At 38.0% G+C, this 24,879-nt stretch overlaps 1 protein-coding gene across 3 annotated transcripts in view; it reads right to left on the reverse strand.

The window, feature by feature from the left end:
* mtcl2 (microtubule crosslinking factor 2) overlaps positions 1-20,103 on the reverse strand; it is a 120,678-nt gene extending 100,575 nt beyond the window's left edge. For 2 of the 3 annotated variants that reach the window (XM_028452694.1, XM_028452691.1), the window contains exons 1-3: positions 19,008-20,103; positions 10,668-10,769; positions 9,139-9,261 (exon numbers count right to left, since the gene is read on the reverse strand). In XM_028452694.1, coding sequence (XP_028308495.1) covers positions 9,139-9,261; positions 10,668-10,769; positions 19,008-19,901 — 1,119 coding nt within the window. In that variant the 5' untranslated portion in view covers positions 19,902-20,103. The remainder of the gene's footprint in view (positions 1-9,138; positions 9,262-10,667; positions 10,770-19,007) is intronic. The other variant, XM_028452693.1, reaches the window with a different exon arrangement.
* Between the last annotated feature and the right edge of the window lie 4,776 nt (positions 20,104-24,879).

Consider the following 24,879-nt stretch of genomic DNA (forward strand, 5'->3'; position numbering starts at 1 on the left):
GTGCAGCAGGGTGGTAATTAGGGGTGGGAACCTCTGGGTACCTCATGATACAATAGGCAAATTTATTTGTATAGCGCATTTCATACACAAGGCAACTCAATGTGCTTTACATGATAAAACATTCAATTGTTTAAAATCAATAAGAACATTTAAAATAGTCAGTAAAATCAATTCAAATCATCAACAAACACATTACATCATCATGACCAACAATCTCTCTCTCAATCATATGCAGTAGAGAAAAAAAGTGCCTTTAACTTTGATTTAAAAATGTTCACATGTGATGCTGACTTCAGCTCTGCTGCAGTTTGTTCCACTTCTTTGCAGCATAACAACTAAAAGCAGCATCACCATGTTTACTGTGAGCTCTGGGCTCCACTATCTGACCTGTGTCCATAGATGTGAGAGACCTGCTGGGTTCATACCTGACTAACATGTCACTGGTGTATTCTGGACCAAACCCATTCACACATTTATACACCAGCAGCAGCAGAACTTTAAAGTCTATTCTGAGGCTGACTGGGAGCCAGTGTAAAGACTCGATACAAAGTTCACGGTAACGATTATCTCACGACATGACGATACTGCGATTATCGATATATTGGTCAGAAATCAATCTACGATAATCTATGACATCACAAAAAAAAAGATTAAGTGAAAAAATACAATTTTTATTTTATATCTCTGAAAGACAAAAGTGTCCTATGAACAGTGACACTATTTTAGGTCAACATTTCTGTAAATAAGTGTCAACAAACCAATGTAAACAAATAAGTATCTCCAATAGTGCTTTATGTAAACAATAAATATGGTCTTTCTTACCAGTGACACATTATAGTGAAATATTACAGTAAACAGTGACAACATTTCTGTGAAGACGTACCTGCACATTTTAGTGAAAAAGCAGAAAAGATTTTGAAAAAAAAAATAATAATAATAAATAAATAAATATCCCCCCCCCCCCCCCCCCCCCCCCCCCAAAAAAAAATCGTTACTTAGCGGGAGCATATCGATAATCGATCGTGCGGGAAAATATCGCGATATATCGAGATATCGTCACACTCCTGGTGGTAATCAAAAGCGCACTGCAAACATACTTGTGAGCTAAAGTTAATGTTGTGCCGATACCGATACTAGTATCGGGAAGGTCCCTGAAATGGCACTAAAAGTCTGGCATCGGTACGTACTAACTATTAACACGCTAACACCATTTACAGCATCAAACTCTTCTTCTTTTTCTCTCTCTGCCTCTCACTGCTGCCCTGACTCCTGATCTTATAAACAAGTGCATGCCGAGGCAAGCTATTGCTATTGGCCCAGAGTTGGCGCTATGAACCAATCAGAGCGGCAAAAAAGCAGCATTTTAATTTTGCCGAAAAATCAAACGTCCCTACACATGAGAGAAAATGTCGGTGATTTGAAAAACCTGACTTTCAACAAAAAACAGGTCATACGTTTTTTTAAACACTGCAGTATCTGCATCTATCAGTATCGGTCGATACTCTGCAACTGGGTATCGCATTGGGACCACTTTTATACGGCTCACTTGTCCCGTGGACTGAAGGGAGGGTCTGATTAAAGAGTAGTGTGAGGCACACTTCCACACACTCACCTCTGCTATTCACCTGTCATTTATTCCAGTGTCAAAGTGATCTGCAATTTCATACCAGTCATATTTTTCTGCGTGGAAGGGCGTAGGGGCATGTGCACGGCCTGGAACTAAAGGTTCCAGTGACCAGCACCAATCCAGGCCTGGTGGTGAGTTCCATCTGACTGAAGCCTGTTTTTTATTTGATTTTAATTAATAAGTTTAGTAATGCTGAATCATTTATAATGTATTCATAAAACAGACGACATTAACAACAGAAGCATTATTTTTACGACAGCTAAGTCAAAAAGCGACAGCTTGATGTAAATCACATTTCTTTAGAAACTGTGGTTATGAAAGTCAAAACTTGGATTGTGAAAAGAAAAGCACGTAACCTAAAAGGAATGTTGCATAGCTAATAGCTAACCTCTACAGCACCAAACACGTCTTCATACAACCCAAGGATTCTTTCACTTTTGGTGACAAATCACAAATCCATTATTCTTGCATCAATTACAATCTCCTTATTGCATCTGGACTCTGAGAAATCTCATGGATTTTCTATTGATCTACTAAATATCCAGGTCCTGTTTCAAAAATACAGACAGTATTTGCATCAAAATAAAATAAAACCAAAGGAAACAATTTCCTACTATTTTCATAATAATAATATCAATAAATTCTGATTTCCTTGGTCCTAAAATATACATTCACCACTTTATGAAATGGACATAATCAAATAAGACCGTGGCTCATTGGTACAGTGGGTTGTCGTTGTGTCCTTGGGCAAGGCACTTTATCCACATTGCCTAGTACTAATGAGTGTTGGTGGTCAGAGGGACCGCCTCTGTCAGTCTGTCAGCTGTGGCTACAATAGTAGCTTACCACCACTGTGTGTGGAGTGAAAGAATAATGCACATCAATGTAAAGCGCTTTGAGTGTCTATGATAAAGCTCTATATAAAATCCATTGCATTATTATTGTTATTATTATCATTAATGAATACATTATATACATATTTATTGGAATAACTGGATCCTTTTGGATTAACAAAATAAGTAACAATTTTCAGGGAAGATTTCCAAAAAAGAATAATAAGTAGGGCTGGGCGATATGGCCTTTTATAAATACCGCGATATTTTTAGGCCATGTCACGATACACGATATATATCTCGATATTTTGCATTACCCTTGAATTAACACTTTGATGCACAAAATCACACCAGTATGATGATTCTATATGTCTACATTAAAACATTCTTGATCATACTGCATTAATATATGCCAATTTTAAACTTTCATGCAAAAAAGGGGATATCACAACTAAGTCAAAGTTGACATAACTGTATTTATTAAACAGTGAGTGGCTCAAACATAAAATTGTCAACAGAAAGTGCACGTTCTGTGCAAAATTGTCACAGAGACATTTCAAAACAAGACATTAGTGCAGGATGCAACTCACATGGCATTTCAAAACACAAAATTAAAGTGCAGTTTTTGTACATAATGCCACTACAATATTTTAAAACAAATAGTGCCCTTTTGTGCATGTTGTCATTAAGATGATGTAGCCAATTGTACATTTACTGTTGGTTAATAAATTTTTTCTCTGAGATTAGTTTCTAGGTTCAAGTGTGAGTTGGGAATGATTACTAAGGTGTGCAGAGAATAGACAGACAATTTGTTGTTTATAGAAAATAAGTACCATGGATTTATTATATTACAGAAAATAATAATAAACAAAAGTGGTCTCAAAACAGACTCCAGTTCACCCGCTGGGATTTAGCTCAGTTCATAAGGCGTCACAGCCTGGGGAAAAAAAAAATAGTTCCACTCAAATGAAAAATGAAGTCAGTCCTACCACCCTGGTAGGACTGAAGTTCGTTGGGTTGGTCCACTGGAAGAGAGCCTAATTAAATAAAGTTGATCCTACCACCCTGGTAGGATTGAAGTTCATGCGTTCCTGGTAAGAGGATCGGTGCGGCGGTCCTACCGCTCTGGTAGACCTGCAGTTCACCGTCCACTACGTCATCTCCGTGGGTAGTTCACCATCTTTAGATCCATGGGGGGTTTAAAAAACCTGGCCGATGCAATCTGAGTCGCCTATACAAAGTCCTCCGTTCTGCTGCCGATCGCTCCTTTTGTCAGGTGCAAGGCACAACCGCTGGTCTGCACAGTTAGTAAAGTGCTGTCTGCTGAGCACCGGGTGTGCGTGCTACCGTTCATATGCTGCGTTTTCAGCTGCTGCTTGATCGTTTCCCGTATTCAAGCCTTCTCCTCCCGTATCTCATGCTTCCTGTTTATACTAGGATACTGGTCTGTGATTGGCTGGCGTGTGTGCGTGTGGATGAGTGACGTCAGTGCAGTCTATTAGTGCGGTGAAATAATATTGTATATAAATAACTGAAGAGTAGATGTTATAATAAATTTACTTCTGCTAAATATAATATAATTAAATAATATAAATATAATACATTTCTTTATGACGTGGGTTACAATGACATTTCAAAAAAAAAAAATCAAAAAAAAAAAAAAAAAAAGTCCGCGAGTTTAACGGTATGGTCATTTTCAACACCGCACAGACTACAAGCTGCGATATATCGAGTATATTCGATATATCGCCCAGGCCTAATAATAAGTGATAAATACATTAAGTTGAAGGTGCATATTGTAACAAACATAATACACTTTGATGTAAATATTAACCACACATCCACAAATCTCTTAAACATGCTTCATATTAGCACAGTAATGAATGTTATGTTAAGGTGTGGTTGATTTTATTAAAAAGAGAGTTGGAAAATCTTATAATGTAATGTATCTTTTCTGTTGTGGGTCAGGATTCTATTGTTGAGCAACAAAGTGAATCTCTAGCGTATTCACAGCCACGCCTGAGGAACGAGTGGGTGTTTTTAACGCTGCCAATAATGAAACCACAAGAATAAACAGAGGAGTGACTGGGAGAGAAAAGAGGAGCTTAGCGAAGGCTTAAATCATCCACACACACACACACACACACACACGATGACGCCATACACAAGCCAGAGCCTGGCGTAACATGATCTGGCGTCTGGCAGCGTGGGCCGCCAGCAAAGCAAGAAGACACAACCAGTTAAATGTTGTAGTGACAGAGGGTTCAGGATGGACTACCTATAGTGGTTTATTCAGTCGTCTCAATAAGAAACACCTGCAACTAACCATTATTTTCATAATCGATTCATCGGTCAATATATGAATCGATGATCCAGATTTTTTTTTAAACCCACAGTTTATCTATAAAGCACATTTAAACCCTGCTTAAGCTGATTAAACTGAAATAAACAGACGAGACGAGTCCAAACCCTTTAACCTCAGGAATCATTTACTGATCCAGAAGGAAAATGATAGAAATCTCCACCCAACTGATGCATTTTCTGGTGGGCTAGTTTCCTCTTTCACCCTGATTGGCTGATTTGAATTTTCAAACTGTGACCAATCGTCTTTTAGCAACTCTACACAGGATGTATCGTCCTTCCTTCCTCCCAAAACAACCAGATGGTGAGACAGCAGCTGATAGACAGACAGAGACAGCAGCAGGGTTGGCTCTCAGAGAATGATCTCACACACACACACACACACACACACACACACACACACACACACACACACACACACACACACACACACACACACACACACACACACACACACACACACACACACACACACACACACACACACACACAGCCCTCTTTGTGTCCTCCACATGGAAAACGCTAGAGGAACGCAGAGTAACCCCAGAGGAAGACCAGCGTGACGTGATAACAAACCCTCAACCAACTGTGTTTATGTCAGGGTTGGACTCAATTACATTTTTCAGCTGCAATTACGTCTTCAATTACCCATGTTCAATTACAATTTAATTACGATTACAGCTACTAGACTTTTTTCCCCAAGTATGATTATTATTTATCCTTAAATGAGCTTAACATAAATAACCTAATAAAAGGAACCATCCTCTTGTGTTAGCTTTCTGTTAGCATCTCTTATGCTAACGGGTCCTAAATCAGCTGTAAAATACACTAAAAACACTCATTTATTTCCTGTCTGTTAATTACCTTGTTAGGATTCCTAATCAATGAAAATATAGATTTTTTAAAAAATGGTAAAATGTGGTAAAGCTTCAAATGATACATATTTTTATAATTAACAACATATGTTTTAACATGGTTCCCCCGTTTAAATTGACTATTTTTATAGAATTTTCATGGCAATTACACTTACAATTATCTAAACTCAATTACACAACAGCAACAGATCTTTGAAATTACAATTATGCCATAATTGTTATTATCAAATACGTAATTACAATTATAATTGAGCCCAACCCTGGTTTATGTACAGTATTAACGACTCCTCAACCAATTTCTATGACTAAATACTATTGAAGACACTTTGTGTTTGTGTCTTTTTGTTGATTTGCGTGAGATTCCAACGACTTCTTGCAGAAGTGAATTCAACTGTAAAGTTTCTGGGAACCGCTCAGTCGTTCCAGGTTAGGATGACGTCTGGTCTCTTTGTGATGAATTTGTCAGGCAAATTAGAGAGTGCTCGACTAAAACACATCCCATGATGACCTCAGCAGAGTTAGGAAAGTAGGTCACATGAGCGGAATCCAAACTCAAAGATGTCTTTTAAAACAAAACACAGACCATCAACGTCAGCTGTTAGTGCTTCTTAACTTCTCTGTTCAACAGCAGACCTAATATTACTAATATTTACAGCCATTAAATAAACATTCTATCTATTAGTTTATTTGGAAGACTAGACTGGTGGTGTTTTTTTTTTTAGTTTTGATGGTTTTATAGTAAAACTTTCAGCTTTTTTTAACTACAACATTGTCTATTTGTTGTTGCTGTTGATACTACCACTACTACTGATATATAAATATAATAGTGATGCACCAAAATTCCAGCCACTAGGGCTGGGCAATATATTGAGATTAAGGATATATCGAGTTTTCAATTTTGGCGATATCAAAAATGACAATATCACCTATATATATTTTAATATATATATTAAAATATTCGTTTCAGGAGTCGCTGCTTTCACTACTTCTCAGCACAACATAAAAAAACACAGTTAGATGGATTCCTGAGTGCGTCCTAACCCAGACCTCCTCCTAAACAAGCCACACTACAGAACTCACTCACACGTGCTGTCCCTTAAAGAAGTAGCACATTTTTTTACAGCTGGTTGTTAATAATTGTGCCTGTGTGGTCCTTTGCATAAGCAAATAAAACAAATTTTCTTTCTAGTCAGACTTAATTTGAATTAAAAATATCAAGATTTATATCGTATGTTGTCATTTTGAGAAACGATATTGAGAAATGAGTTTTGGTCCATATCACCCAGTCCTAGCGGCTAACAAAGTGCATGTTCTTGGAGACACTCTGTACTGTATGTGTCTCCAAGAACATGCCTGGATAATAAATAAAGCTAAGAAGCTGATTTTCATCAAAAACTTCAATGCAGTGTGTTTTAATGAGAGAAAATGTTTAATTTGACTACAATTGTTGGAATGTCAGTGCAAAATGAATATTTTCATATTTTTAATTGATTTATTCTTTGAAGCATCAATATTAATTTATACAATTTCAATGTCTTAATTTTAGTGAGGTTAGTACACATTTATACCCATAAATGCAATGGAACTCGTCATTTGCGTAATCATTTATTTTGGTGTGTCAGTTTTCTCAATTTCGGTTTCGGCCAAGAATTTTCCTTTCAGTGCATCCATAAAAACAAGCTATGCTAACCCGCTAAATAGCTAATCATTATTCAAAGAGAATTATGAATTATTAGGGATTGAATTACTTATCGAATGATTACTACAGTGAGTTAAGTTACACATATTAAGGTATGTTTGAAGGTGAAGTCATCAGATCTCATTCTCACACTTTCTCTCATTTCTGAATTTAAGTACTCCTTTCTCTGACTATATTTTGCAATTTTTCATAATGATAAAATGAAAGAGTGATAACACACATTTTAAAGAATCTCATTTTGTACATAAGTGGAAAGAATCACTATTTACGAGGGATGTAACGATTCACTCAACTCCCGATACGATTCGATTCACGATACGATTTTCTCACGATTTATTTTACAAAATGGGAATGTTGACAAATGACTGAAAAATATTCCTTTATTTTTTTTGGGGAAAATACTGTACTATTTTCCTTTTATTTTTCATTGTCAAATGAATCCCTTGATAAACTATGGAAAATGATGCAATTTAACTAAAAATAAATCTTGAATGAAATACATAAAGGAATAATATAAATGAAGAAGAAACCTATTAATTTAAATTCTGGTTCTATAGTAAACAATTCAAAACTGCATAATAGTTCTTTTTCTTTTTAAAAGTGCAACTGAAAATGTATTTTGTGCCTTAACAATTGGACTTTAAAAAAAACAAAAAAAAAACAGTAATTTTACTGTATTTACGTCAGATATTTGTTTAGACCAGCAGAGGGCGCTGATAACCCAGTGGTCGGTTGGCATGCAGTTATTCCACCAGTGAAGAAGAGAAGCTATGCTAGCAGACAGAGCTAATAGAAAAACGTGACTTTTACAGATATTCACGTAATATTACAGATATTCTTTCGGTGCTAAAGGAGTAAAGAATCATTTACGAGCATGTTTAACAGTAAATGGCGGCCTGAAAGAAAATAGTAGCAGATTCCACCCGTCACGTCCGCTTCTGGAAGGATTAATATATAGCGCCCTCTGCTGTTTAAAAAAAGTACTGCGATTCAATTTTCAGAGCATCGATGTGAACCGTGGTACCTATGAATCGATTTTTAACTGCCTTACGATTAATCGTTACATCCCTACTATTTACTGAAGTGGTTCTGAACCTTTTTTTTGGATCGTGACCCCATTTTGTTAAAGATTTTCTGGTGACCCCAAAGACATTTTATTCTACAATTGGTTTTTGATCAAGTTTTTTTTTTTTTTTTTATCTGCATTGTAGTTGAACTAGATTTATATTCGACAAAGTGAAAGTATAAAAATACAGTTGTTTAAGATTGTGTTTTGTTTTAATTAAAAATAAAAAATAAAATAAAATCAATTTTTCATAAATTTCAGGCGACCCCACATAGGTCCCGACCCCAAGGTTGAAAAACCCTGATTTAGTGGCTCCAGAATAGATTTATTTCTATACTTTTTGTCAATTCTGGTCATGTCACGCCTGTGGAGGACCAACACTGACACTTTATTTGTTGATTTTCTCTCTCCCTCTAATACCCCGTCGTACCATCGCGGACCCTTAGGGGTACACATACCCCCATTTGAGAAACACTGCATTAGAAGAAATCGAACATCTGCATGATGAATGTGAAGCCAAATGGTGATGTCATGCTGATATTAGTTCTAAAGACCAAACGGGGACTTACACACTAAGGTTGTGTTTTTGTATTGTTTTTATCCGTCTAGGGTTGGGCTAATGCTTCTGCCATGACACATATACACCTCATATTGAATCTCCAGCTTAAATCACTTACTTTAACGTCCTGCTCCAGCGTTCTAATCAGCTCTCCATCCACCTGACCGGTTTGGGCCACACGGAGAGAGCGCCGCTCTGCCTTCCTCAGGCGGTACTGCAGGATGCGGCAGGTTTTATTCGCCTGGAAGACAAAAGTGATACATTCAAACAATCTCTCTCACACTGTGATATTGTATAGTATTTATTTTAATACATAAAATATATTTATAACCGATTAAGGCAGGTTGCGAAATGGAAAACTAATGGGCATTTTAACTAATGATAATAAATAGGGATGTAACGATTAATCGTAAGGCAGTTAAAAATCGATTCATAGGTGTTCATAAATGATTCTTTACCCCTTTAGCACCGAAAGAATATCTGTAATATTACGTGAATATCTGTAAAAGTCACGTTTTTCTATTAGCTCTGTCTGCTAGCACATAGCATCTCTTCTTCACTGGTGGAATAACTGCATGCCAACCGACCACTGGGTTACCAGTGCCCTCTGCTGGTCCAAACAAATATCTGACGTAAATACAGTAAAATGACTTTTTTAAAGTCCAATTGTTAAGGCACAAAATACATTTTCAGTTGCACTTTTAAAAAGAAAAAGAACTATTATGCAGTTTTGAATTGTTTACTATAGAACCAGAATTTAAATTAATAGGTTTCTTCTTCATTTGTATTATTCCTTCATGTATTTCATTCAAGATTTATTTTTAGTTAAATTGCATCATTTTGCATAGTTTATCAAGGGATTCTTTTGACAATGAAAAATAGTATAGTATTTTCCCCAAAAAAATAAAGGAATATTTTTCAGTCATTTGTCAACATTCCCATTTTGCAAAATAAATCGTGAGAAAATCGTATCGTGAACCCAGTATTGTGAATCGAATCGTATCGGGAGTTGAGGGAATCGTTACATCCCTAATAATAAACATTTAACTCAGTGTTTCACAAACTCTCTTGCCCCATGTACCCCTTAGTTTATGTTCTACATTATTTATTTGTGTCTGCAGGCTCGTCTAAACTCTTTCCTGTGCCTCGTCCAACATTAACCTTGAATATAGGTCTTTTTTCCTTTTATTTATTTCTGATGTTTCGCTCAATTTAGAAATTGAATTTCACCTTATGGTGTTTTTTCTCACGAGTTATGCCACAAATTAATATTGATGAATGTGTACATGTAAAAAAAAAAAAAAAAAAAAAACTCTAAGCAAATAAACTGACAAGTTTCTGTGTACCTCCTGAGACCCTAGGGGTACACGTACCCCAGTTTGGGAACCACTGATTTAGCCTATTTATTATTGTGTTAAAAGGAATAATACGACCAACTGAGGAGCAGCAAAAAAAGGTTAATAAAAAACAAAAAGGAGATTTGAAAGAGGTGCACAAAGTTAAAAATCTTATTTACAGTGCTGCACACAGTGACATTACGGACATAAATGACGCATTAACTATTCTCTAATGAAACACCGATGGATCAAAACTACTTTTGCTTGACAAAAATAATAAAAAAACCAAATGTTGATAAATCAAACGTACCTGTTCCAGCTGCTGTCGAAGCTCCTGCAGCTGATAGACGTCGTCCTCCATGTACATGTCCCTCATCTCCAACATCTCAGACCTCAGCTCCTCCATCTCATCCTGGAGACAAGAACACAGAGAGTGAGTGAATGAATTCATCATTTTAGATCAGGGTTTTACAACCACTGTGCCGTGGGAAAATACTCAATTCCACCTCATTGGTCTAAAGAATATTTTTGAAAATGAATTACTGTGTGCAAATATGCCATAGTGCTGCCCAAAGCACACAGACATCATAATACATTTATATTTTATACATTATATATAAAAATACGTCATATAAAGCAAAATATTTATAAGAATAAAGTTAAATTGTAGTTTTAATCACTAATACTTAATTGTATCCCTTCTACAACATGCATCAAGTATGTGAAAAAAAAAATATATATATATATATATATATATATAGACACTTTGATAAGAATGACAGCAGATTGTTTATTAAAAAAAGAAATATTAAATAAACACAAATAAAAATGTTTTTACGATGAATTTAAAAATAATGACTGTGTATTGTTAATAAAGGCAACAAAGTGTGACGTGGGATTTTTTATACTTCAATGAAAAGATCAAAAAAGGTAAAACAAAACAAACAGTTTCAGATCATACTGTTAGTGTATGTACAGCATTAGAATGAAAGGTTCTGCTGTAGATCTTGTTGTAGAGAAGTGATAAAGCATCACACGTACATAAAATGAAACCTCTAAAGTTTAATAGGCGTCATTAAATCCTGCAGCATCTCAGTTATTAATCCATGTCAATAATAATTATCCTCAAAATGCTGCTCCATCATCATAATCACCTCCATCAACTGTTCCTGATGGTCATTAATTAATTAGAACATCTTTCTTTGTTCGTCACAATTAAAGTCTACTTAAATTTAACAGCTCAGTGATTCTGGTTATTACAATGGTTCATACATATAGGGTCTTTTTTAGCTCCCCTCCCAGGGGATGCACCACAAAGGTCAAAGGTCAGGTCAAGCTATTATTTTAACCCTCCCAGACCTGAAACAGCAAATCAAATTAAAAACCCACTGCAGAGAAAGCAGAGCAAACAATAAAGCAGTGAAAAACCACCAGTCAGATGATTCATTTACACTGACTGGTGTCGTTCTCTGCTTCAGCTCTTAATTATTAATCATTACAGCCTGACACACACTCACTGGATTATAATCAGATTTGTTGGAATCATCTCTCCACGAACATGTCTGGGTTGGAATCCACGGTGTGTGAAAAAGCAGGTTGTGTGTGAATGCTGTGTCAGCAGAATAAAATAAAGAGGAGTAGCAGCAGCAGCGTCATGATTTACATCTCTGGAAAATGTAGGTCATTCCTCAGCAGTGGTGTGTGTGTGTGTGTGTGTGTGTGTGTGTGTGTGTGTGTGTGTGTGTGTGTGAGAGATATTAGAGCAACGACAGACACACACACACTGAACAAACAGTTAAAAACAAGATGACAAGGCGTTTAATGGATGAAGATGTTGGGTTGGTACTTTCTATTACTGCACATTCCAGGGTTCTCACCAGCTTAGGGGAGCGAGTGTTGTGGGGGGTCCGGGGGCATACACCTCCAAAAATGTGTTTTAATTTTGTGATGGCGCCAAAAAACGTCAGCCGCGGTGCGTTGATGTGAGTTCTTTACGTCAAGTTAAATTCCTTATACTGTTCTAAACTGTGCCTGGCAAATAAAATCCTTTCTGATTCAGATTTTTCTAACCTTGTCAGCCAGATTTTTAATAGTAAAGTTAAAGTTTGTTTTCCTATTTTAGTTAGTGCCTTACTTAAAAGCCAAAAGTAGTTATTCATGCTTGGTATAGATCCTATTAAAGAGCCCATGTGACGCTAAAAGGACTTTTCTGTACTTTAAACATGATAAAGTGTTATTATGGCTTCAAACACATGTCTAAAGTGTTTTTTTCAATGATTCCCTCAATTGTTAGAGGGTGATTTGCTCCTTTCTTACTACAGGGTGAGCACAAACACCTCACTACAATTTGATGACACGTTCCCACTTTGATGATCAATTTGACGCGGCACTGAGCTGGAGAAGCCACGCCTCCAGGAAGCTCTCTGCCGTGATTGACATGTAAACAGACACGCCCACATAGGTGAGCATTTTAGCGTCCTTCACACAGTGCTATGCATGTATTTTCTACTGTCTATGTATGTACCGGTGAACGCCCCGCCCCCACGCTCTGTGTCGTGTTTATAAAGCAGCATGAGCTCGGCTACGGAGTGGGTGGGAGGAGGGCGGGCTGTCCTCTGGCCCGACGTCACCGTGCGGGGAGGAGGAAGTCAGTGTTCCGTCTATAGACACGCCCACTCATTAATATGCATAAGTAGGCCACAAATCAGCCTGTTTGTGTAGAGTTGCTCAGAAAGTGACTTTTCAGAGGCTAAAACTCTGGAAAATAAACCTCAAATATTGTGTTTTTGTGGTTCTTAGAACAAATGGAGATGGTGAAAAATAGCATGATATGGAACATTTAAATACTCACAGACACTGTAAAGACAATAAATAACATTTTATTTAATAAGTCTGATTTGAAAACGCATTTCTAAAATTGAAATAAGATATTATGTGAGACCAGCAGTAATATTAGGACTGTTATGAACAATAATTGCGACGGTACCGATTAAAAAAGCAAAAACAGAAAAGCCCCCAACGCTGGCTCCACAGCGACATTACACCGGAAGGCATGTGTCAAACTCGTGGCCTGGGGCCCAAATCCGGCCCTTTGGAGCATCCAATTTGGCCCGCAGGAGAAAGTAAAAATGAAAATTTAATTCAAGAATTGATTTTTTCAATTATTATTCTTTTTCAAATCAAAACACCATCACAAAAACTCAAGCAACTGTATACTAAACTTTGAGTTTCTCAAATATAGATATATTTCCCTTTGGGATTAATAAAGTATCTATTTTACATGTGAGGGTGTGCTGGCCTTAGTGACCAGAACGCTGTGATTATTAGACGTTATGAGCTGAAATGAGTAGAGAGGAATAGATTAGATACAGTAAATGGAAAATGAAAGAAAGAACATGAGGGTTTGACACCAACAAAGGAAGGAAACGGAAATCAAACGAGACGGCGTAGAATAGATAGAGGAAGTGAGATCAGGAACCAAACCAGCAAATCACAAGTTAATGAGGCCAAGACGAGGTGGTCCACTGACCTGCTTTACCCAGCCAACCATAGAAGAAGAGGAAACACACACGGTCTATGTCATGTGAGCCAGTCAGGAGAAGAAATCAGCCAATCAGCTGCCATCTTACTCGCCATCCAGATGGGAGAATAGAGGAAACTAGAGCACGAGCACATCTGGCGTGATAACAGTCGTCCCAGTGCAACAAAGGTTATTTTTGCACGTCTAACCTTGTGCTTTCACGATGAGTAACATTCAAAAAAAGACAAGATTAATTCCCTAAATCCACTGATTAGGTCTGATTTACGAGCACGAAAAATCAGCCATTTATTTACAGCAGGGGTCTACAACTACATCTCACCCAGGGGCACAATTTGCTTTCCGACCTCCAAGGCCAGATGCCCTTGTAAACGATAAACATAATTTAGAGTTTTAAGTTGTGTATTACGTTTGGCTTGATTTTTTTTCCTCTTTTATTGTTAATAGTCTTATAATAATTGCACTAGAGTAAGCATTTAAAAACAAAGAGGAAGTGGACCACCCCTTTGTTAGGCTTCATAATCAATGAAAATATAGATTTTTATATTTTTGGTGTGGGCGTCTGAGCCTTTTTTGTGTGAGTATAACTCACTACTTTAATTTTTTATTTTATTTTTTCCTAAATGGTAAAATGTGGGAAAGCTTGATATGAAACATTAATAATTGTTAACTACATACTGTATGTGTAGAACTGTACATAGAACCCAACCATGGTTGCAACTAGAGCTGGGCAAAAAAAAATCAATTTAATCGGTTAATCTAATATGTAGATGAAAACAATTTTTATTTTGCAAATTCGAGTTTAAAAAAATAAATTAATAACACGCAAATATCGCTAAAAGGTTTTTAATCAAAACTTTTACCCTTTCATGAGGTTTTTTCGACGCTTCAATTATGAGATATGTATCGCAAAAGCGCAATAGGAACACTTTTTACGCAATTACAAGTCACAGAACGCGACGTAACGGGTCACATGACCACTTCTCTTTGAGTGAACATGACGCAGTACGTGTGGACAGAAGAGGAGAATAAGACATTTCTTAGTTTTATACTTAAAAATTATTATTATACAGCAAAAAACAAAGGAATACAGAGTGTTCTAAGGAGGTTCTAAGTCTTCCTGCAGAGAAGTCTCATGGGATGAGGTTTCACAGGAGTTACAAAGCTCCAAAACAACCTTCAATGGAAACAAGTTCAAAGCGCAATTATAGATTTAGAAATATCGCTTTTATTTTGTCAAGAACTGTAATGTAAACCCAGCTAGTGTCAATGAAAAAAAACTGGATGATAAAAAATCTTTTTTGTGTATTTACTATTTTACAGCTGATTTAAGACATGGGCCCGTAATCATAAAAGATGCTGACAGAAAGTTTACACAAGAGGAAGGTTATGTATTATGGGCTTTGTTTATTGAAGCAGACATAGGCAACTAGCGGACCGGGGGGAGTGAGGGCCACATGTGGCCTTAAGTCTAATTTTGTGCAGCCAGCGAAACAAAATTAATTGTAATTCATGAAGTTGGAAGTAACTGTATATGAAGAACATAAACTAAACTCCAGAAACACAGAAAATGACAGCAAAATGCACAAAAAAAAATTCTATAAAAAACTCAAAATACCAACAAAGACACTAAACAACCACTTAAACACACAAAATAACTACTAAAAAAACAACAACATATACAAAAGGACAAAATTGCAGTAAAAAAACTAAAAAAAACACACACAAAGAACAACAAGAACAGAAACAATATAGCCGCAAGCGGCGATTAACGCTAGTTGCCTTCGCCACGCCACCTTCGTTACGCCCCTTTGCCGCTCTGCCTTCACCACCGCACAAAATGTGTGTTTTTAAGCTTATATTAATGCTCAGATTACTGTCATTCTTCTAAATATTGACATGAATGTTACTTAATGTGGCCCTCGGATCAGACAATCATATTCGTGGCCCTCACTGTGATGGAAGTTGCCCTTCTTTGTATTAAAGGCTCATTATAATTGTAATTATTTGTAATTGAACTTTAGTAATGGAGAATGTAATTGTTTTATATGTAACTTACTGGGATGTTATTTATGTTGGGCATATAAGCATTTTGCTTCTGCCTGTTGAAAATGTTACATTAAATGACTTTTGGGGGAAAAACTAATGATTGTAAAAAACACAGGTCAACGTAACTGAAGATGGATAATTAAAGATTTAAAAATGTAATTGACCCAAGACCTGGCTGTAATGTGACACCAGTCTTGTTGATTAGGACTCCATCTATTAGCCGTTATGCTAATCAAAGCCACTTGTACAAAGCGTGCGGCAGCTGGGTGTCGTGGGCCGACTTGTTGTGTCGCAGCTTTTGGCAGAAAGATTATGCACAGTGAGGTATGAAGCCAAAACAAATGAGATTCAAACAGCTGGAGGCCGTGTTGATCTCTAACAGTAATTACCAAATGAAAGGGAAGCTGTAAGTGCACCAGAGAAAACCCTCCCATTGATATGCAGCACGTGATGCCACGGTGGAGGAAATGTAGCATGAATGAAGAAAACCAAAGACTATAGTGGTGTGAACAGCAGAATACGATATAGATTGTTGACTATGTGTCGTTTTATGACCAACCAGGTGTTCCTCACAGCTGTAACGACACACATAGACCATGGTAAACCACCCAGGAGGCTCCGCTCTGTTACGTGATGGTCTGAAACAGTATAAACAGCTTTTTTTATTCACTCATGAGCACTGACCTACTGAACAACGGAGCTACAGTGTGAAAAAACATCCAGGAAGTGAACTCAGAAGAACTGCAAGGTTCAGATCAAATGTTCTGCTGAGGTATGATGATGATCTGCTGATCAAACACCAACCACTGATCAGTCTCACACAATCACTGGTTTGTCTGGTCACCAACTGTCAGAAATGTCTACCATTGATTCGTCCCATAAGCCTTCACTCTTAGGGTGAACTCCTTGACCGGTGGATCCACATACTGTACTGGTGGAGTATATTTCACTAGAGAAAGGAAAGACCACCTATGGTTCCTGAAATATTTAATTTATATGAAAACCTGAGGCCACAAAGATAACGTGACACTGACTCATAGAGTAAAAGAAGGCTGGATGGATGCTGATACTTGGATGAGGACCAGGGTTCTTACCAGAAATGTTTCACAGTGTAGGGGGAACGCTTGGCATGCGAGCACTGTAGTCACAAGTCTTGTATAGGGGTCTATAGGGGGTCTGGGGGCATTGCCCCCAACTGAAAATGTAGACATTTTTAACCCTCTGAAACAATATTTCCTACATTTAAGGGCCAAATTTTGTGAAGTAAAGCTAAAGTTCGTTGAGATGCAGGACATCTCGTCACATTAACAGCTTCTTCCCACAAGCTGAACAAAGCAAAGCTGTTCTTGCACTTTTATTGTTGTATTGTTTTAAGTAAGTTGCGTGTGTTTTTATCGCCTCGCTCCATAGTGTCAAATGTTACCCCTTGAACTTTTACTGTGTTCATTGATTTTGTCTATTTTGGTGTTTGTTGTTGCTTTCTCTGGTGCATACTGGTGTATTTTTGCACAAATATTCCAATGTGTTTTTTTTTCCACTGCAAATGGCAAATAAATTGAACTTGAAAGTTTCATTAATTTTAGATTTTTGCATTTTTTAATTAGTTGATTTTTTTTTTTGTTTAGATTATGAAGCACACTGTTTATATTGGACAGTGATTATGGGTTAAGGCCCAAATATACTCAGCACACTCGGCCTGGACTGTCCGCACTCCTCTGAGCTTTCATACTCAAGCGCACCGCCGCATAGTAGTTCCTAGTAAAATCCTACATTTCCCACTTACTTAGCGCTTCGCTGTAGTCCGTGTACTCTTTCTAGGACGCGTTTTTCGTAGCTTGTCTTCATCTCTCCTGCTCTGTTTCACCAGGCGGTGAAATGCAGGTCGTTATTATGGTCGATTTGAAAAATACATGCTGAGCAGTGTTTTGTGTGACACAGCGTGTTCCGCGCAGTCGTAAAATCTTAATTGGCCTGGTGGAGTCCGCGATGTCTGCCCAAGTATGTTTAAGCCTTTGCAAGGTGGAGGATGCACACAGGCCACATCAGGACAACTACACCATGGCTGCAGGGGTCCTTGGGGTCCTCAGGTGAAGGCAGGAGCATCCGAGCAAATTGCCTGTAGTAAATAGATAGACGACATGGCTTACGTCTGTGTTTCTGGGTTGTTCAGATTAGGGAAGAGAGTTAAAACAGCCCATCCACGCCTGGAAGTTCCTTTTGTGTGCAAGAATTATTACGACGGTACCGATTAAAGTTAAAACAACAGAAAAGCCCCCTACGTTGGTCAAAACACAGCGTAGGGGATCCTAATTACCGCGTTAGGGGCCCCTACGCTCTACAGCGCTGGCGAGAACCCAGAAGACTATATCCAACCTATACTCCTAATAGCAAATGCGTGGCAAAGTAATGGTAAACAGATCCACATTCCTTCCAGAGGAATCACAACTGATAACAAATGTTGGTGCAGAGCAGCTCTCTACATCTGACTGTGTCTCACATTCCTGTTTCAAGGCTCACCGTGACCAGGGAACATGTTTTGGTTTCACCAAGAAGGAAAACTCTTTATATCTAACATCAGCATCTTCCAAAGGAAACGGTGACAGAGAGGATTTAAAGGTAATAAATGACAGTGAGCTGTAGAGTGGATAGTTGAGATGGTTCCAGTGGTTTAAGTCACATATACTGTATATATATATATATATATATATATATATATAAAACTTTTGTTCAGGAAATTTTATGTCCTGACATGTTTCGACTGCCAGTGGATAGTTGAGACCTTCCCCTAAACAAGCCCCACTATAGAACTCACTCACATGTGCTGTCCCTTATAGAGAAAAAAGCCATAAGTGGTTCATATTGTGCAGATGTGTAATAAATTAGCCTGGTGGCATTTTGCATCAACAAATTTAACCCTGAATTGTCTTTTGGGTCAAACTTTGGTGAGTTTAAAATATCGAGATTTATATCGTATATCGCAATTTTGAGGAAAAAATATCGAAATATGACTTGTGGTTCATATCGTCCAGCATTATATGTGCAAGTGTGTGTTGTTGCACTTACTTTGAGGTAATCATTCTCAGACCTCAGCTCTTCTATCTCCCTGATAAACTCCTCCTGCATCCCGTCCATGAAGTCCTCTGTGAGGTCAGAGAAAGCCAGAGAAGTGCTGACCGGTACTCTGCTGTCTAACGATGTAACCGAGCGTTCCTCCCCGGGAGACACGCTCCCTTCCCCGTTGTCCATGCCCAGGGAGAGCCGCTCCTTCTCTGAGGAGGAGCCGGTGGTTTTAGCCGCGGGTCGCTGGCCTCCCCCCCGGCTGCTCCGGGAGTCAGCGTCACTGGAGAGCTTGTTTTCCTCGGAGGGGCAGTCCGACAGCTCGGAGCTACTGTCGGTGGGGGACAGCTTCCCTGTGGCACACCCGGAGTCTTTGGACAGGTCGTCGGACGCGATGCTGGCGTCAGACACCTTCCTCCGCACCGCGGTGCTCTTCGTCGACTTGGACGCAGAGCTCTTGGAGGACGCGGACCCGGAGAAAGATGACCGCCCTCCCGCCTTACCACCACCGCTACACTTCTCCGCTTTCCCGTCCTTAGCGGCGAACCCTCCCACCGGACTCCGCCTCGAAACACGGCTTCCCAGATGAATGGATCCCGGTTTCACGCTCAGTGTAGGAGTCCCGATGCCTCCACGGATCTTAGTGAGGGACCAACCCGGTACATCCTTGGGTCTAGCCGGGGACGGAGCCCGGTGCACCTTCTTTTTGTCTCCGGTGGTCTGAGCGGGCAGCACCGCCGCTTCGGGCCGGGGGTCGGAGCCCTGAGCTGGGCCGCTGTCCGCGCTCTCCGGCCCGCCTTCGCTGTCCATCTTGTGCCGGAGATGGAGTCTCCGTTCCTTGGGCGAAGCGAAGAAGTGAGCTGGAGAAGAATGGACATCAACCTCCTTTGTTTTTGTCATTCATTCCGTGTAGTCCGACCAAACCGTACCGAATAGAGTCCTCCCTCAGAGGGACCGAGGAAGAGGACGCGAAGAATGGAGGAGCAACAGGAAGAAGAAGCTACATGTGAGAACCAGAACCAGGAGGAGAACCAGGCTCTGTTAACCAGCTGCACGTTGTGTCTGATTGTTGTTCCTGTGAGTCCTGGAGGCGGTGGTGGGAGGACGATACGATACTCCGCCCTGTGTGTGTGTGTGTGTGTGTGTGTGTGTGTGTGTGTGTGTGTGTGTGTGTGTGTGTGTGTGTGTGTGTGTGTGTGTGTGTGTGTGTGTGTGTGTGTGTGTGTGTGTGGTTAATTAATTAATTAAAAAAAAAAAAATACAATTACGTCTTCAATAATCCATGTACAATTACAACTCAATTATGATTATGTTGACTTGCAATTTTTTTTTAAATTACATTTATTATTTTTCCCCTGAAAGTTAATTACAATTACATTCTCAATTACTAAAGTTCAATTACAATTAATCACAATTACTGAGCCTTTAATAAATAATCCTTATAATATGCAACAATCCATGACAATTGCATTTACAAAGTCAATTACCTGAACTCAATTACAATTCAATTATGATTACAACAGGAAGATATTTTTTCCAATTACGGCTACAATTACAATTACGTCATAATGTAAAAATATATAGAACATCTCGAGATTCGCGCCAACCACAATGTGTGTAACGTACAGTAAAAGGCATTAAAAGTCTTTAACAACGTAACTTCGCTTTCACTGAATCCCGTATATATATATATATGTATATATAATGTAAATTAAATTCGGAATTGGAAAAATTGTATTGAAAACTTCTTATTACTGCCCCCCTGCGAACTATGCGCATGTCCTGAAACTCTGTTGCTTGAACACTGTACATGTGTTTTCATGACCTCTAGGTCAGTAAATACGGTGGCTGGGAAGTGTCAGGTGAATGCATTTACAGAAACAAACACAAATGCAAAATGGCCACAACGCAAGTGTTTCTGACGGACCGGTATTACAGACGGACACGTTTTTAACCCGCCAGAACAGAGAAGAACAAGAAGAGGACACCGAAACACGTATGAAAGTAAGTGAAAGTTGATTAGGATACTCTTATATTTTTCATATCAGGCTATCATATCATAATACCGGTCCGTCTGAAACACTTCTGTTGCGTAAACACTTCCGTTGCGGAAACACTTCCGTTGCGGAAACACTTCCGTTGCGGAAACACTTCCGTTGCGTAAACACTTCCGTTGCGGAAACACTTTCGTTGTGGCCATTTTGCATTCGTGTTGTGACCTTTTTGCATTTGTGTTCATTCCTGTAAATGCATTCAACTGACACTTCCCAGCCACCGTAGTAAAGGAGTTGATCTGCATGTAATGTGTTTTCATTGTAAGATCCGCCTGTTTTTAACCTCTTAAAGGATTCTCAGGACCAACTCTCAGACAAACGGGTAAGAGCCTAGATTTATGGGTATAACCCCAATACTTGAAGGAATTTATCTCATCTTATACTATCCTACATCGCGACACTTCGTCTTTCTTCCTCAGAGTTTTTTCAATCCCAGGAAATGGCAGCCTTGGTCCTGGTCACAAGTCTTCTGGTCTTAACGAATGAGAGACTGATGTCTGACTCTAGAACACGCTGAGTTAGCTTTGAAAGACGTGGATTACTAGTTTTTAGGACGATGCTTATTTTACTAGCTTGAACCCTTCAAAGCACATTAAGATCTGGTGTTACTCATGAAAACACATGCAGTAATACTCAGGAAAATTACGTCTCTTCTGAATTTTATAACTCTTTGTTTGTTTGTGACATCTCTGGATACCAAGTAGGTCCAGTCATGAAGATACACAGATAGAGACACACACATGGAGGAACACACCTGTGTGTGAATAAACCTCAGTGATGTGGTGTTACTCTTCTTCATCTTTCCTCTGAGCCGTTCAATTGAAAGATCCAGAAGAAAATCGAGGAAAACCTTACAGCATATTCATCACCCTGTGAAATAAAACTAGCTCCAACTTTAAAGAGAAAGCTGATGAACAGAACTCTGCAATGATTGGTTGAATTTGAATTTGTTCCTCAAAGCTGAAAAATCCACTTTCACACAAGTACGTGGTGGCACGTTTTAGCCCAAAGCCATGTATTTTATTCATTGTTTATTGAACAAGTACAGATACAGACAAAAAGGAACATTTTCACATTAATACAGATTATAGACAATGTAAAGGACACAAAGGACAAAACAAAAAAGAACCCAGGGGCTGAACAATGTACAATAAAAAAAAACAACTCAAATTGAATTAAATGAATCAAGTCTAGAGGCATTTCTGTCATGAACACAAATAAAGAACTGACAAAAATGCAAAATTTAGGCTTAGATTTAAAGAAACGACATTTATGAATATAATATTTACCTAACAAAACAATATTATTCACATCAAAATCAATCGTTTTATCATTAACAAACAAGCCAAATTTCACATCTGATACAGTGAACATATGAAATTGTTTCCCTTTAGATAAAAACCAACTCTGCACTATGTCACACATAAAGAAAAGATGATTCATTATTTTGTGGGTTAAACATGATTAATAACCTTAACGTGAAGTTCTTTCATTTTGGGCAAAACTGAATAACTTAAATATTTGCATCTAATCTATTTTTCATTTCATCATTTTTAAAATCTTTGTTTTTTTTTTTTTTTAGCAGATTTAGTGGAACAGGAAGTCAAAGAAGTGTTTCTAATTAGTTTATTACATTTAGGGTTACAAAACTCAACCTCATTAATATAAAGCTGATGTAACGTTGTTTCTCTGTCACCACTAGAGGGCAGTGGTGGCAATGCATGGAGGCTCCTGACTTCTGCTCTATTTATATTCTCCTTTACAATGTTGTCACACTGTTTTTATTTTTATTTTTTCCACATACCCCCAATGACAATTTGCGTACCCCTGGGGGTATTCGTACCCCACTTTGGAAACCAAGGTTCCACACAGAATAAATCCACAAACAGAACCTTTTTCACTGCTATGACACACATTATTTAGCTGAAGATGTTAAATAAAAGGCATGAAGTTGAAATATTGCAGTAAAACCTCTGTTGATGGAAACACTTTGGTGACCACATGTGGCAGGAAAGAAAAACACATTTTGAAAAATATGAATTGGCTGTTTTTTTTCTTATCAAACGTTATTTTGTTTTCATTTTCAGTGACAATTTTTACATTTCATTTCTGTTACTCATGAGGTTCAGCAATTGTTTGACCTTTTTTCTTTATGTGCATATTGCATTTTAAATCATCACCTTCCACCATCTGTGGAGCACATCACATGTTTACGGTTATTAATATTTATTAATAATAGGCCTATTATGTGTGTTTTTTCTTTTCCATCTGACTGACTCTACTTGAAGTGTATTGTGTAAAGACAAGCGTCGTGCAGAAGGCTCAGGTTTCCAGTCTCTCGTGATCATGTGTCAGCTAAGATTAGCAGGATGAGAACTCCTAAAACAACACACGTGGCACTGAGTGTTTATAATGTTGCATTTTTCATGATATGCAAACACTATCACCATAGAAGAAGAAACATTTTAAAGTTGAACATATACTGGAAAACTAATCACTCATCTATCATCCATCTTTACATCCAAGCTGGCCCTGAAGCAGTACACTACATTTTAATGCCATTTTAGATATTATCAGACAAAAAACTGAATATCTTTGTCTATGGCATTTTCTTTTCTTTAAAAAACCCCAATCAAAATAATATAAATCTTTAGAAAAAAGTATACATTAATAAATATCATTAATTTAAAACAAACACTAAATATTATATGAATATATAAATAAAGTGGCATAAAGTGGCAAAAAATGTGTATACTCAAAATGAACAAGACACAATGGGCCTGGAGTATGAAGATGGATTTCCTCTTATTGCGCTAACTTCCAGGATTTATTTCCACGACGCTGGCTAACTTCTTAAGGAGCTAAATCACCATGGTAACTTAGGCTGAACGCCTTACCTGGTCTGGACCAGGTTATGAAGTGAGTTCTAAAGTCCCGCCTCCCGGCCAACCAGTTTTCTTGTTAAAATGATCTAACCATTGTTAGAAGATCCTGGTTATTTATAAATAACTAAAAATTATAAATAAATAAATAAACTGTAAACAAGTGGCAAAAAAAATGGTATACTCAAAATGAACAAGACACAATGGGCCTGGAGTATGAAGATGGATTTCCTCTTATTGCGCTAACTTCCAGGATTTATTTCCACGACACTGGCTAACTTCTTAAGGAGCTAAATCACCATGGTAACTTAGGCTGAACGCCTTACCTGGTCTGGACCAGGTTATGAAGTGAGTTCTAAAGTCCCGCCTCCTGGCCAACCAGTTTTCTTGTTAAAATGATCTAACCATTGTTAGAAGATCCTGGTTATTTATAAATAACTAAAAATTATAAATAAATAAATAAACTGTAAACAAGTGGCAAAAAAAATGGTATACTCAAAATGAACAAGACACAATGGGCCTGGAGTATGAAGATGGATTTCCTCTTATTGCGCTAACTTCCAGGATTTATTTCCACGACACTGGCTAACTTCTTAAGGAGCTAAATCACCATGGTAACTTAGGCTGAACGCCTTACCTGGTCTGGACCAGGTTATGAAGTGAGTTCTAAAGTCACGCCTCCTGGCCAACCAGTTTTCTTGTTAAAATGATCTAACCATTGTTAGAAGATCCTGGTTATTTATAAATAACTAAAAATTATAAATAAATAAATAAACTGTAAACAAGTGGCAAAAAAAATGGTTTACTCAAAATGAACAAGGCACAATGGGCCTGTACTATGAAGCTGGATTTCTAAACATTATTAATGGATAAATGAATCCTTTCATTTGCTATGGAGAAAAATGAAATAAAAATATGAAAGTCAGCTCTGAGGCCTCAGGA

Source organism: Gouania willdenowi, chromosome 7, assembly GCF_900634775.1.
Source record: "Gouania willdenowi chromosome 7, fGouWil2.1, whole genome shotgun sequence".
Classification (NCBI taxonomy): domain Eukaryota; kingdom Metazoa; phylum Chordata; class Actinopteri; order Blenniiformes; family Gobiesocidae; genus Gouania; species Gouania willdenowi.